At 36.5% G+C, this 16,420-nt stretch overlaps 1 protein-coding gene across 1 annotated transcript in view; it reads right to left on the reverse strand.

The window, feature by feature from the left end:
* The window catches only part of SPATA5 (spermatogenesis associated 5), a 362,495-nt gene that overhangs the window by 59,208 nt on the left and 286,867 nt on the right, over positions 1 to 16,420 (reverse strand). The window contains exon 15 of the mRNA XM_011978251.1: positions 1,295 to 1,459. Coding sequence (XP_011833641.1) covers positions 1,295 to 1,459 — 165 coding nt within the window. The remainder of the gene's footprint in view (positions 1 to 1,294; positions 1,460 to 16,420) is intronic.

The following is a 16,420-nucleotide window of genomic DNA, read 5'->3' on the forward strand; positions in this document are numbered from 1 at the left end:
TATGTTCTGGTAAACCCATCATTAGTGGAACATGTCTAAGTCGAAAATGCATATATGTGTTTTTTTGACTTACGATATTTTTGACTTATTATTTTCAACTTGAGATGAATTTATCCAGATATAGCTGTATTGTAAGTTGAGGAGTGTAACGAGTGTGTACCACTTTTGCACCATTGTAAAGCCCCAAAATCTTAAGTCAAACTGTCGTAAGTTGGGGACTGTCTATATGTATATCTATGGTTCTTGGGGCGAAACAATGAATAGATCTGGGATTTATTTTGGCTGTTGTTATTAGCTATGACTGCATGATACACTAAGTCCAGTTCCAAATAGACTCTCCGAGTACCACTAATGATCTGTCATATGGTAATCTCTTCGGTGTTTACATAAGACGAATGAAAACAATAGCAAGCAAAATAGAATGTGGAGTCCTAGCCTATTGAGTAATTCAGAATAAAAATAATCTGTAACCTTGTACTTAAAAAAATATTAGTTTCCCATTACAAGTCCACATCATTGGTGTGACAGATGCTATTTCTGTGTCGAGGTACATAGTTGGTCCTTTCCTTAAGAAATGCAGGTAGAAAAGTTGCACATTTACTTCATGCAATTTTATTTGGTAAATAAAAATAGCTTAAGTAAAAAGTTGGCAAGGAGAGAAAAAATGTTTATCTGTCATACATAAAAGTCATTTTTATATTTTCACAGAGGTCTTCCTGTTCTTGTCAAGAGTTTATCTTCAGAGGTAAGGGCATAGGGTCCCTTTCACTGTGAGAGAATCTTTAATACAAAATTAGACTGAGATAACTTGCCAAAATGATAAAAAGATGATAATGATACAGTCTCTTTGCTTTGCCCTTTATACTCATGATATTCTCATTTCATTTCTATGCTCTCCACGAGGAAACAGCAGGGAAGGTAGTAGTATCATTTTCATTTGATGAGTAAAGAAAGCAAAGTTAGAGAAGTGTGTGATTGGTTAGAAACTGCTGTATTAAGAAACCCATTGGAAGAATCTACTTCTAGTCTAGTGTTCTTCTCACTATATTATGCGATTCCTCTGAAGACTACATTTTGAGAAATAATAGGAGCAAGTAAAAAACAATTGTGATATCATAGAAGCCACGCAAAGTGCAATTTAACTTAGTGACTATGTCATGTAATGCACTTCCTGTTTCAAGATTTCTTAGTATATGGTCATTTAAAACACCTCACGGCAAGCAATTTATTTTGCTTACTGACCTCAAGCCACTGCTTTCCTCCCACCAATGTATTTTGAAGGGAACTATCTTACCTCTGCTCCTGAGTATGCATCAGTTTGAAGGATGAGTTCATCCAGGTCAACTTCATTACTGACAGGCATGGAGTGAAATTGCAGCTTAAATATTTCCCTTCTTGTTGCTGCATCCGGTAAAGGCACATAGATGATTCTATCAATTCTTCCAGGTCGCATCAAAGCCTATAAAGAAAATGAGGCAACATGAATTAACCGGGCTCAGAACTGACATTCCACCTCAAAGACACCTAGGGAAAGATGTCTGGAATTTCACGAACAATCCACTATTATCCATAATTGGTAAATAAAACAAGTACCAGAGATTCCATAATCTGTCACAGATACAAACAATGTCAAGAGTACTTTTGAAAATAGAAGGCTAGGCGCGGTGGCTCACGCCTGTAATCCCAGCACTTTGGGAGGATGAGGTGGGTGGATCAGGAGGTCAGGGGTTCAAGACCAGCTTGGTCAACATGATGAACTCCTGTCTCTACTAAAAATACAAAAAAAAAATTTAGCCAGGCGTGGTGATGGGCGCCTCTAATCCCAGCTACTCGGGAGGCTAAGGCACAGAACTGCTTGAACCCGGGAGGTAGAGGTTGCAGTGAACCAAGATTGCCCCACTGCACTCCAGCCTTGGTGACAGAGCAAGACTGTCTCAAAAAAAAAAAAAAAAAAAAAAAGAAAAGAAAAGAAGCAATATTTATGGGAGGGTTTCCCTTCTCAGCAATTATCAGGTGAATAAAAGATTACTATTCTCTTTTCAAAAATGTGCAAATAATTTGCACTCATTATATCGAAAGGAATTTTTTTTTTGTAACTTCCTTAAGTAACTATTAAAATATGGTTTAAGGACAGGCATGATGGCTCACCCCTGTAATCCCAGCACTTTGTGTATTTTTTGTTTTTTTTCTTTTTGAGATAGAATCTCATCTGCCACCCGGGCTGGAGTGCAGTCTCGGCTCACTGCAAGATTCTCCTGCCTCAGCCTCCCTAGAAGCTGGGACTACAGGCACATGCCACCATGTCTGGATAATTTTTATATTTTTAGTAGAGATGGGGTTTCACTATGATGACCAGGCACGTCTCGAACTCCTGACCTCAGGAGTTCGATCCGCCTGCCTCGGCCTCCCAGAGTGCTGGGATTACAGGCGTGAGCCACCATGCCCAGCCAATCTCAGCACTTTGGAAGGGCAAGGAGGGCGGATTGCTTGAGTCCAGGAGTTCGAGACCAGCCTGGGCAACATGACAAAACACCATCTCTACAAAAGAATACAAAAATTAGCTGGGCACGGTGGTGCATGCCTGTAGTCCCAGCCACTCAGGAGGCTAAGGTGAGAGGATCACTGGAGCCCAGGAGGCAGAGGTTGCAGCGAGCCGAGATAGCACTACTGCACTCCAGTCTGGGTGACAGAGTGAGATTCCATTAAAAAAAAAAATCTGTATCTATATCTATATCTATATCTCTGTATCTATAGCTGGGCTAAGCTGTTAGCTGTTTCAGAGATACCTCAAAATAGCACAGTTGTAATAAAAGAATACTTCTAGAGCTGAATGCAGTCAAATGAGCCTTCCTAATATTTTACTAGAGGCTAATGCCTACATTATTTTACAGCTAGTTAATTCACTTATTCAGAAAAATTTGGTGAGCATGTATTACATACCAGACATTGCTCTTGGTAATAGGAGAAAGCATGAATAAGATACGTACAATTGACTATTGTGATGGTTATACATATCTGTGAATATACTAAAAATCAATGAATTAAATATTTCAAATAGTGAATTTTACGATATGTGAATTATCTCAAAGTGGTTGAAAAGAGGTATGTGTCTAAAATCTCTCTCTCTGTGTATCTACAGAAGGAATGTGGCAAGTTTTAGCAACTTTTAAAAAGAACAAAGTGGAAAAACTTACACTACTTGACTTCAAAATTTATAATGCTAAAGAAACAAGATAGCATGAGAGTATCTAGAGGATAAAGATACAGAGAAATAAAATAGAAAAAGGAAGTCCATATTGATTTTAAGGCACCAACAAGGAAATTATCTTAGGAAATGGTACTGTGAATACTAGAAGTCCATATGAAAAAAATGAACACTGACCCTTACCTCACAGCATACTGAAAAATAAACTTGAAATATATGAGTTAAAACTAAAAAACTTCTAGAAGTATAAAAGAAAAAAATGGATAAACTGGTCTTTACAAAAATCAAAACAAAATTTCTCTTCAAAAGGTACCTTTAGAAAATACAAAGACAAGTCACAGACTGGGATAAAATATTCACAATATGCATATTTGACAAAGGGCTTGTATCCAAACTATATAAAGAATCCTCACAATTCAATAATAGAAAAATAAACAACCCAAAGTAACTGAACTAAAAATTTGAACATACTTGCTAACCATACAGCTTCCTTTGTGAGGTAAGTATGTGAAAAGATACTTAACATTATTAGTTATCAGATCAATGCGAATTTAAACCACAGTGAGATACCATTACATTATCATAAGAATGATGAAAATTAAAGACACTAACAGTAACAAAGACTGATCAAGGACACGGAGCAGCTAGAACTTACATACACTGTTAATGGGAATATAAAATAGTACAACCACTTTGGAAAGCTATTTGTCAGCTTCTTAAGAAGTTAAACCTAACAACCTAATTATTTCACTCCTAGGTAGTTACCTAAGAAGAAAAAACCCATATCTACACAAAGACTTATATATGGAAGTTCACAGATTTTCCTCTACCTCCTGCGCTCAAGTGATCCTCTCTTCTCAGCCTCCCAGGTAGCTGGAATCACAGGTGTGCACCACCATGCCCAACTTTTTTTTTTTTTTTTTTTTTTTGAGGTGGCGTTTCACTCTTGTTGCTCAGGCTGGAGTGCAATGGTGCAATCTCTGCTCACTGCAACCTCCGCCTCCTGGGTTCAAGCGATTCTCCCACCTAAGCCTCCCAAGTAGCTGGGATTATGGGTGCCCACCATCATGCCTGGCTAATTTTTTGTATTTTTATTAGAGATGGGGTTTTGCCATATTGGCCAGGCTGGTCTCAAACTCTTGACCTCAGGTGATCCGCCTGCCACGGCCTCCCAAAGTGCTGGGATTACAGGCTTGAGCCACTGCACCTGGCCCCAGCTATTTCTTTTGTATTTTCAGTAAAGATGGGGTCTTGCCATGTTGCTCAGGTTGGTCTCAAATGCCTACGGCCAAGTGATCCACCCACCTTGGCCTCCTAAAGTGCTGAGATTACAGGTGTGAGCCACTGTGCCTGGCCCACAGCAGCTTTATTCACAATAGCTAAAATTGTAAACAACCCAAATGAGTGAATAGTCAAAATATATAATGGAATACTACTCAACAACAGAAAGGAAATAATGAACACTCAACAATGTGCATGAGTCTCATCATGCTGAGTCAAATAGAACAGACATAAAAGAGTACATACTGCATTTATATAAAATATTTACAAAGTCTAATCTAATCTATAGTAGCAAAAAGCAGACTAGTGGTTGACTGCAACCTGAGGAAGAGGGAAAGATGGACTGCAAAGGGACAAAAGCAATCTTTTGAAGGTGATGGGGATGTTCTGCACCTTAATTGCAGACGTGGTTTCACAGGTCTACACATGTCTAAATCAATTGACTTGTACATATAAGTTGACACAATTACTGTATGTAAGCTGAAACTAAATAAAAAGGATTAATAAAGAGTAGTAACTTGCATTTGTTAGACTCCCAGTATTTATAAATCAGTAAATTTAAAGGGGAATAAAGGTATTTTCAAATTTCTCAGTCTGGAAAGATTATCTTCTTTGACTAAGGAGTTTGGGAAAAATCACATAAGAAGTCATGTAAGAGAAAGACTACTTATTTAACGAGCTGTGACAGATCAGTTTCTATGATTTAGCCATCAATTTGGTGACATATATTACAACCATTTCACAATCTCATAGTTAATTTGTTTTGTTTTTGTTTGTTGTTTTGTTTTAATGTACTTCACCATGTTCATACTTAGAGTTCCAAATAGACTGTTAAAATACATGGGGTCAAGACCATCATATCTCATACCAGTGCTTTATAAAATACTTGAGTGAACGTTAACAAATGTAGGGTTTTCTTGTTAAATAAATTCGGAGAACACTGTGTAGAAACAAAATAAAAGGTTTGTATAGGTTTCTATATGAAGGAATTTTTGTAACTTACATTAATGGGTAATAAAAATATCCAGGAGAAACCTATGGTAGTATGTAAAAATTCTATTTTAAATTCCCAAACTCTAATCATGGAACATCTCAAAAACTAATACTCCTTTTCCACTTTGGAAAATGCTGTTGTATACTTTTTATATATGTTATGATACCTAGAAGAGGGTGATTGTCTACCAAATATCTATCAATCAATTCTTAACTTATACACAAATTAGCTGGCAAACATTCAATTAGGAAAAATCATAAAATAAATATATTTCCCTTGTTTAAAAATGAGTGTTTTAATTCTTTGCAGACAATTCTATATACCTAACATTAATTCATTAAATATAAATCATGCATGATTAGTTTTCTTAAAATGTATTTTATCAAAGAATTCAAAACTCTGTTTCAATCATGGAAATCACTTCTTTCTATCTAAAACAAATACAGGACTCAGGAAATAAAGATGATTTCAGTAAATACATATTTACAAAATTGAAAATGTTATCTAAGACAAATAACATTAATATTTATATAGTGCTTAAGCATCTATGAAGCATCTTCCACATACTGTAGCTCATTTAATATTCCCCCAAATTTTGGGAATTAGATATTATTATATCCTTATTAAGACAAAGAAAATGAGGCTCAAGGTCATATAATAACTTACAGAAACTGGGCTGAAATCTGGGGTTTCTAAATGTTGAATCAGTCCTTTTTAATTTTACTATTTTGACACTACAGGATACTCATTATTGATGAACAAACAAAATTCTCTTTCTGAAATATAACAAAGTTAAACAATTCTCTTATCAAAAAAATTATTAAGCATCTACTATGTGCCAGACTGATTTACTTGCTTGGGATAAAGCCGTGGAGAGCTTGGTTCGTTCTTTAAAGTTGAAGTTGTCCTTTTCACCCTACTGGAGTAACAATTCTAGGCTATTTTAAAATTTCCTTTCTAATAGTTGAAAGAACACAGCAAAGGATATAGAGCATACATGTAAGCTAAGTCACTGGAACACTCAGCATACATCTGTGTGTGCTTATTTATTTATTTTTTTTTAGCTGTAGCTATCCTCAGGCAGTGCAGGTTGAGTATACTTCAATGATTATAACATTGTCTGGGCCAACAGCCAGCTAGGCTTTTTCTGGCCTGATCTTGTCAGTGAAAGTTATGCTTAAAAAATAGTAGGAAAGAGCCTTCCTTCCTGTAGAACTCTGAATGAGTTAACACCCTTCCTAGAATTTCTTTAAAAATACTGTTTTGGGATATTAGGGTGGAAGAATGTATTCTGAATGATAGCATGTTCTATTATTATTAAAATCACCATATGACAATTCAATGAAAAAACAAGTCAAGGCTTTCTAATACTCTGAACCCTTCTGGCTGCAAGGCAATGTTGGATATTGTGGTCTCTCCATTAGAACTTTATTAAAAAAACAAATCATAGTACAAACTCCCTTTCTGAGAACTTATTCAAGACCTTGGGCAAGTCTCTACATCTGTAACAGCCTCAGTTTCCTCATGTGTGAAAATGAAGGCGGTTCTTTAATTACAGGTGCCTATGTGCATTTGAACAAAAATTCCCCTCAAACTATACATAGGCAAAAATACCCCCAATTTTGCAAATAATTCCAGGGAGTTCACCTGAAATCTGCTTGTGTGCTCCAGACTAAAAATTATCATATTGGATGACCTTTTAAATGGGCCTTCCAACTCCCAGTTCTAGGATCCCCTGCCATTCTTATACAACAAAATATCCACAGCTTACACTGCATAGTCATTACTGTAAACATGTTAGTTTATTATGAAACCAATATCCTTCTTTTCTTCTGACCTTTATATCAAGGACTTAAAACATCTGGTATTTCACATGAAGGAGTCTTAACTATCAAACCTTACACCGCAATTATAAGGCTGCCTTTTCTTTTTTATAAATTCTGAAATTCAACACTTACAGTTGTTTCATGTTCTATCAAATGCTCAAATCTAATTTCATTAACATAGACATACTTGTTCAGACAAAAGTATTAAAATAGACACCTTGAAAAATCAGGTCCCATTGGCTCCCATTCATTTAAAATAATCAACAAGGGTGTGTATGTGTATATAGGGAGTGCCTTCCTCTAGGAAAGGAAAGCAGCACTGAGCCTTTATACTTTAATAAAAACATATCAATGAATCATGATTCATGGAGAGAATAGTTCCAGAAACCAGAGAGAGAGGTGGATCTTTGGTAACAGCTCTGAATTATCTCAAAGAAACCTTGGATTTATTCTAGGTATCTCTTTCTTCCTTTAAATCCGACTAATGCATAGACCTGGCTAACACTACTTAAATCTCTCTTAAAACTGTCACTTCTACTCATTTTTCTTTATCGTGTATTTGTGTGTTTGTTTACTGTCTGTCTTTCCCAACAGACTGTAGACTGTATGTAATGGCAGGAATCATTCATTTTATTAAACACTGTAAGCTCAGCTATGGCACATATAAGGCACCCACTAAATGTTTACTCAATGAAATCAAGCCAACATAATCATTTGTCTAGAATATCGTAACTGCTGTGCTAGTTGTTTTTCTGCCAGCAGTCTTATTCTTGCCCTCTTTTTCCTTGCTTTATCTACATCATGGCTAACGTGATCATTCTAAATGCAAATACCTTAACTTCCTATTTTCTAATCATTTAATTGTACATCAAAGAAAAAAGTCCAAGTTCAAGTATAGCATTTCTCACCCTGTGAGAAAAGAAAAGGAGCTGTAGATAAGATAGGAGTTACACTAAAATTATAGAAACTTGAAATGCTATAGTTGAACTTGGACTTACTCAGGAGCACCTAAACACCCAGTTAGTAAAACTCACCATGCTGCTTTCTGCCTCCCTATTTTCATATATACTTCTCCCTCTGCTCAGAATGACATTTTATCTTCTTGTCTATCAGGGAAGCTCCACTTCTTGTTCAAGTCTCAGCTTAAAAGTCTTCTCTTTTATTGAAACTTCTATGATTCTTCCAAGTACATAAATGAATTTTAAACTTGTAATTTGGCATACAAGGTTAAAAGTGAGGGCAAAAGCATCAGCTTAACTGGAGGAAAATTCTAGCTCAATCACTTATTAGCTGTGTGTTTGGACAAATCAGCAGGTGTTTTTATATCTGTATTGATATAATGTGCTTAGCTCAGTGTTTGGCATATGGCATGTATGCTTCAGTAAGTATTAAATGCTATTATAGTGATTACTGTTCTTATATAATTATCTTCAGTACTTGATTATAAGATCCTTGAATATAGGCAATGTTAGTAATCTCTGAATTCTTAATACATGGCAGATGTTAATGTTCGTTGAATAAATGGAACAATGAGCTAGGAGGTTAGAATAATAGATTGAAAAGTCAAGTCAAAATACAGATTCTTGATTTTCACTTCTAAATCTCAATATTTAAAAAGAATTGATATTTAGCAATTCTCTACTTGCCCCCTTCTCTCCCTGTTTCTTACTATAGCCTCTGAAATGCTCAATTCATGACCCTTTCCTAATAGATAGAAGAAACATGCTTGCTGTCTGCAATAGAAACTTGATAGAGGGATCAGCTCTTACAGAGGCCCAGAACATTCCTGTATCTATTAAATCTTTCCATGTGTGGGTTCACATTACTTAGCCTAGAGATGTACAAAGCTAACTTTTGAAAATGTTGCTGTATCTTTGACTTTAGCTGCTGTCTTCTAAAGCTTGAAATTCTCAATGTTCCAGGAACACAATTTCATAATAACTCTTATGCAATTTAGTAATTTTTAAAAGTGTAATTACACTGGGAGAAGAATGACTTTAGAGACTAATAAAATAAGCAGTAGTATGTAAAATCCATGACAGCCTATGCAAGGAGCACTCTGCATTATATTATTTGGCAATTAAGCTTTTGGGACATTGAAAAATAATGTAAATTACTTCAGTCTGGGTAAGTATCTGCTGAACAGGTATCAGAAAACAAAAACATATTTTATATCAAATTTGAATTAAAAAGTCTTAACTACCCACAAGATATTTTAAAAGTAACTAAAAAGACACCTACTAGACAATTTTGTGTGTGTGTGCGAAGCACTGTGAGGAAAACACAGAAGCATATGACTTGGTCCTTACCTTAAAGAACTTTAAAAAGTATAGAAAGATCAACACTCAAACAACTAACTGCAGCAAGCTTTGATCAACAGGCTAAGACACTAGTAGAAAATGAAAAAATACATAATAATTACCAAATTAAGTAAGAATTTAAGGATGAGGTGAGTCAAATTATACTTGATTCATGCTGATACTAAAAGCCAATCATTTAATGAGATAAAACCAGAGACATTTACATAACCCATACATGAAACTTTTTTGGAAAAGCAGAAATAGTTATGAGAGGAATGTGTTAGAGATCAAAATCGATCAGGCTAGGCACAGTGGCACACACACGACTGTAATCCCAGCACTTTGGGTGGCCAAGGTGGGCAGATTGCTTGAGCTCAGGCATTTGAGACTAGCCTAGGCAACATGGCAAAACCCCATCTCTACAAAAAAACCCCACAAAAATTAGCCGGGTGTGGTGGCACACACCTGTAATCCCAGCTGAGGTGGGAGGATCACTTGAGCCCAGGAGGTTGAGGCCCAGGGAGCCATCCACCACTGTGCTCCAGCCTGGGTGACAGGGTAAGACCCTGTCTCAAAAGAAACAAAAGATCAATTACACTTAAAATAAGCAATAGGTTCTGTTAAACAAAGGAACCAATTTTCATAATTTTTCTCTTAGAACTTTTAGCTTAGTAAATCTTTTCACAAGAAATATTTTGAGATCTTTCAACTTTAGAGTATAGCTAAGTGGATGGTAATGATATATATATTTATATTAGTAATAGTACACACACACACGCATACAAGTAAGCATACATACCCTTTACATAAGTAACCCATTTGAGATGTGTATTTAGGAAATCATGGGCAATATAATTTATGGGGGAAAGAAACTGTTTCCAAAAAGCCAAGGAAGGGAGATTTTTATTTGTATGTTTAAAAACAAAATCATTAATGGTGTAGTAAGTGTAACCTTAAAATTAAGCTTTTACAAATGGGTCAGAAAATGGAAAGAGAATTTCTAAGGGTCAAAATTAATTGATTTAAGATAAGACTTTAATTGGAAACAAAGAGCTTCACATATCCTTAAAAAAAATTCCAGAAACATTTCCCTAATCCAAATGAACCAGGCTTTAAATGACAAGGAGGGGAAATTTACCAGATTGACAATTCGAGAAAAGACAGAATGAATATTATAAGCAAAGAAGAAAAGCAATGCACAAACCATTCCTGGGAGGGGGAAAAGGTTTACTGTGGTCACATGTAGGGCAGACTTTCCCAGTGGTTACATTGGGAATGGATTAGAGGATATGCTTAAGATATTGTTTCCTTCAGATCTCAGAAGGGCCAGAAAGCTCAGAGAAGCCAGAGACTTTAGGCAGTCAGACAGTGGTATCATCTAGTTATTATTCCATGTGTGACATGTCATGAAAAATTTGGGAAGCACTGGTGGAGGATGCTTAGAAACATGGGGACATGAAGGTAGATTAAGAAAAAAAAATCCACAGGTATAATTACATTACATATGGTATGTAATGCCAAGGAGTTTGGTCCTCATCTCATAGTCCATAGCAAATTGCAGAAGGTCTTTAATGAGGAGAGAGACAGACTTGATTTTCTGTTTAAGAAAGTAAACAATTCTGGCAGCAGTGTGGAGGAAGCACAGGAATGAAGTGCAACTTCCAGTTAGGAAACTAACACAATTTCGAGGCCCTAAATTAGAACATGAATAACAGCAGAGGCAGTGAACCTGAAGAGGACAATTTTAGAGATGTCTTTGAAGTATAACTGCCCAGTGTTTTCAACTTATTATTAGACACTTTCCCCTTTTGACAATGCCACTCCATTGTGCAAAGGGAGATGAAGATAAAAAAGAATTTATTTTAAATAGATTTGTAATTATTCTGCAAAGAGAAACACTATCTGCTAAATTAAAACTTGTATTTTAACAATGTTTCATGACTTGACTTTTCAACTGCTGGAGATGCTTTTTAAATAATACTTTGATTTGTATTATAACTTTAAATTATATTCAATACAAGTTTAAAGTTGATTTAAGAGAATCACTTCCCCATAAAGCTGAAAAAGTTGTGGGAGTCTTTAGTGCTTAGTCTGAGGCTTCACAGGGCAGTTCAATCCCACAGACGTTTGCTGAGTATCTACTATGTGTCAGGCATAGGATTAGGTACTAGGGTTATAATGTTCTTTGTTCTTTATAAAATAATTCATTTGAAACAGATTTCTGTATGTCAACATGTGAGCATATGTTTGTATTAAAACAAATAAATCAATCAATCTGTAGGCTCTCTGTCTAATGTTGGGCTTGCTCAGTTCTGTAAAAACCTGCAGCACTGTGCAAGAAAAGACTTGATGCATTTGACAGCAGGTGTTTAGGAAAAATGCACCACAGTAAGTAGCAGCAATTGACGATGAGCACAAAATGATGAGAACAGAAGAAAAAAAACTTAGCATGCACACACATACACATACTTAAGTTATTTTATTAGCATATTTTCTTCATCCATTTCTATTAAAGAGTCATTTTACAAAGTCAAAACAGTATGTATCCAGCACTAAGCCAAATTCTTTCTCTTGTAAAAAGTGAATCTGCTTTTTGAAAAACTATAGGGGCCAAGTGAAAACAATGCAAGCTAACCTTTCCTATGTCTCTATAAAATTCACTCTTTAAAAAGGGTCTCCATAAAGTAGAATAGGAGTGAAGAACTTACTTAGATATTTATATATTTTATGATATTTAAAAATATATAAACCCATGGGTTCTTAATGGGGGTAAGGGGGTAGTGGCAGTGGGGAGAAATGACCTGTCCTCTGCTTCTTTTCCCAGCATCATCTCCTGTTATTTGATCCCTCCAGGCCCTTTACCGTCTACCAATACCGAACTCCTTGTACTTCCCCTAAAATTGCTATAAGCATATTCTTCACCCCTCTCTAATTTATAAGTAGTGATCTCTATCTGAACAGTCCTGCCTACCCCCAGGCCATGTACTCCAGGAAAATCCTAGTTATTCGTTCAAATTATTTCTATACAAACAAAGAAACTGTCATTTTCTTCTCTATATTACTCCTAAATATTGTTCACATTTCTTTTGCACATATCACACAACAGTTGTTTATATTTTCTAATGCCCCCACTGAACCATAAGATATTCAAAGGACATATATTTTTTCCCAATTTAAAAAGAAATTACAATGCCAGGTGATCTGCCTACAGACACCTACTAGGTATACAGAAGCATGCAGACAAGAAATATATAAGATAGCAGGTGGTACCAAAAACATGTTGCTCAGAATATGTGTTTCTGGATAACTAAGGTTTTTAACTCATTACATATAAACGATTTTTAAAAACCTAAAATGAAAGTCTTCTGATATATACTACAAAGAATGGATGACACAGTAAATGTAAACAAAGGTTTTCTTGTTGACTCAAAGTCTTCTTTTCCCTCTCCATCATTCTTAAACAATATTCTGTGCTGAAGTTATTAGATGTTGAGGATACAGATGCAGTAGGACAGATTTATACAATGTGACTTGAACAGGCACCAAAGGACTGATGGGTTGCACAGTGGTGACTCTGAGCGGTGATGCAGAGCTGTGGATACTGCCTGCCTGCACTTGAAGAGTTCATCAATGTTTCCACGTCCTCTGAGAAGAACAGGGTGTTTCTGTCTCTCACCCCAAAGAGACATTGTCTGTGTTTTCTATTCCTGCCACCCCTCATTTTTTTTAAGGTACAAAATATCAAGATACAGAAGCTATTTCTTATCAATCCCACCAGAGTGCAGCAGGGCTGTTTTATCCTTTTCTTTGCCTTTCGTTTTCTTTCTCTCAGGCTGGTCCCAGACCATGTCTGAGTTCCGTCAGTCCTGCTTTGGGTGTTCAGTGTACCTTTCTTTTTCCTTGTCTCTGATGCCTTGTCTGATAATACATATTATGAGGTTTGTCTTTTTTTTTCTTTTTCTTTTTAAATCTTACATATTTCACAGTTCAAAATTCTGGCTCTATTACTTACTGAGTTTATTTATTTGAGACAGGGTCTTGCTCTGTTGCCCAGGCTGGACTGCAGTAGCGCGATCATGGCTCCCTACAGCCTTGATCTCCCGGGTCCAAGTGATCCTCACACCTCAGCCTCCCGAATAGGTGGGACCACAGGTGTGCGCTACCACATCTGGCTAATATTTTAATTATTATTTTTTTTTGACAGACGGGTCTCCCTATGTTGCCCAGGCTGGTCTAGAACTCCAGGACTCAAGTGATCCTCCTGCTCAGATTACAGGTGTGAACCACCACACCTGGTTGTAACTGAATTTTTAAAATTATACTTCTAGGGTTCTAGGGTACATGTGCACAACGTACAGGTTTATTACATAGGTATACATGTGCCATGTTGGTTTGCTGCCCCCATCAACTCATCATTTACATTAGGTATTTCTCTTCCCCCCAGCCCCCCACTGTTATTGTGAACAGTGCCACAGTAAACATACATGTGCATGTGTCTTTATAGTAGCATGATTTATAATCCTTTGGGTATATACCCAGTAATGGGATGGCTGGCTCAAATGGCATTTGTAGTTCTAGATTCTTGAGGAATCACCACACTGTCTTCCACAATGGTTGAACTAATTTACACTCCCACTAACAGTGTAAAAGCATTCCTACTTCTCCACATCCTCTCCAGTATCTGTTGTTTCCTGACTTTTTAATGATTGCCATTCTAAGTGGTGTGACATGGTATCTCATTGTGGTTTTGATTTGCATTTCTCTGATGGCCAGTGATGTTGAGCATTTTTTCATGTGTCTGTTGGCTGCATAAATGTCTTCTTTTGAGAAGTGTCTGTTCATATCTGTCGTCCACTTTTTGATGGGGTTGTTTGATTTTTTCTTGTAAATTTGTTTAAGTTCTTTGTAGACTGGATATTAGCCCTTTGTCAGATGGGTAGATTGCAAAAATTTTCTGCCATTCTGTAGGTTGCCTGTTCACTCTGATGGTAGTTTCTTTTGCTGTGCAGAAGCTCTTTAGTTTAATTAGATCCCATTTATCAATTTTGGCTTTTGTTGCCATTGCTTTTGGTGTTTCAGTCATGAAGTCCTTGACCATGCCTATGTCCTGAATGGTACTGCCTAGGTTTTCTTTCGGTTTTAGGTCTTGCATTTAAGTCTTTAATATATCTTGAATTAATTTTTGTATGAGGTGTAAGGAAGGGATCCAGTTTCAGCTTTCTGCATATGGCTAGCCAGTTTTTCCAGCACCATTTATTAAATAGGGAATCCTTTCCCCATTTCTTCTTTTTGTCAGGTTTGTCAAAGATCAGATGGTTGTAGATGTGTGATGTTATTTCTCAGGCCTCTGTTCTCTACATATCTGTTTTGCTACCAGTACCATACTGTTTTGGTTACTGTAGCCTTGTAGTATATTTTGAAGTCAGTTAGTGTGATGCCTCCAGCTTTGTTCTTTTTGCTTAGGATTGTCTTGGCTATGCGGGCTCCTTTTCGGTTCCATATGAACTTTAAAGTAGTTTTTTCAAATTCTGTGAAGAAAGTCATTGGTAGCTTGATGGGGATAGCATTGAATCTATACATTACCTTGGGCAGTATGGATATTTTCACGATATTGATTCTTCCCATCTTCCAGTTGTTTGTGTCCTCTTTTATTTCGTTGAGTAGTGGTTTGTAGTTCTCCTTGAAGAGGTCCTTCACATCCCTGTAAGTTGGATTCCTAGGTATTTTATTCTCTTTGTAGCAATTGTGAATGGGAGTTCACTTACGATTTGGCTGTTTGTCTGTTGTTGGTGTATAGGAATGCTTGTGATTTTTGCACATTGATTTTGTATCCTGAGACTTTGCTGAAGTTGCTTATCAGCTTAAGGAGATTTTGGGCTCAGATGATGGGGTTTTCTAAATATACAATCATGTCATCTGCAAACAGGGACAATTTGACTTCCTCTTTTCTTAATTGAATAACCTTTGTTTCTTTCTCTTGCCTGATTGCCCTGGCTAGAACTTTCAACACTATGTTAAGTAGGAGTGGTGAAAGAGGGCATCCTTGTCTTGTGCCAGTTTTCAAAGGGAATGCTTCCAGTTTTTGCCCATTCAGTATGATATTGGCTGTGGGTCTGTCATACATAGCTCTTAATATTTTGAGGTATGTTCTATCAATACCTAGTTTATTGAGAGTTTTTAGCATGACGGGCTGCTGAATTTTGTCGAAGGTCTTTTCTGCATCTATTGAGATAATGTGGTTTTTGTCTTTGGTTCTGTTTATATGATAGATTATGTTTATTGATTTGTGTATGTTGAACCAGCCTTGCATCCTGGGGATGAAGCTGACTTGATTGTTGTGGATAAGCTTTTGGATATGCTGCTGGATTCGGTTTGCCAGTATTTTATTGAGGATTTTCATGTCAATGTTCATCAGGGATATTGGTCTAAAATTCTCGCGTGTGTGTGTGTGTGTCTCTGCCAGGCTTTGGTATCAGGATGATGCTGGCCTCATAAAATGAGTTAGGGAGGATTCCCTCTTTTTCTATTGTTTGGAATAGTTTCAGAAGGAATGGTACCAGCTCCTCTTTGTACCTCTGGTAGAATCTGTCTATGAATCTATCTGCTCCTGGACTTTCTTTGGTTGGTAGGCTATTAATTATTGCCTCAATTTCAGAGCCTGTTATTGATCTATTCAGAGACTGAACTTCTTCCTGGTTTAGTCTTGGGAGGGTGTATATGTCCAGGAATTTATCCATTTCTTCTAGATTTTCTAGTTTATTTGCATAGAGGTGTTTATAGTATTCTCTGATGGGAGTTTGTATTTCTGTGGGAT

The sequence above is a fragment of the Mandrillus leucophaeus genome, unplaced genomic scaffold, assembly GCF_000951045.1.
Source record: "Mandrillus leucophaeus isolate KB7577 unplaced genomic scaffold, Mleu.le_1.0 Scaffold191, whole genome shotgun sequence".
Classification (NCBI taxonomy): domain Eukaryota; kingdom Metazoa; phylum Chordata; class Mammalia; order Primates; family Cercopithecidae; genus Mandrillus; species Mandrillus leucophaeus.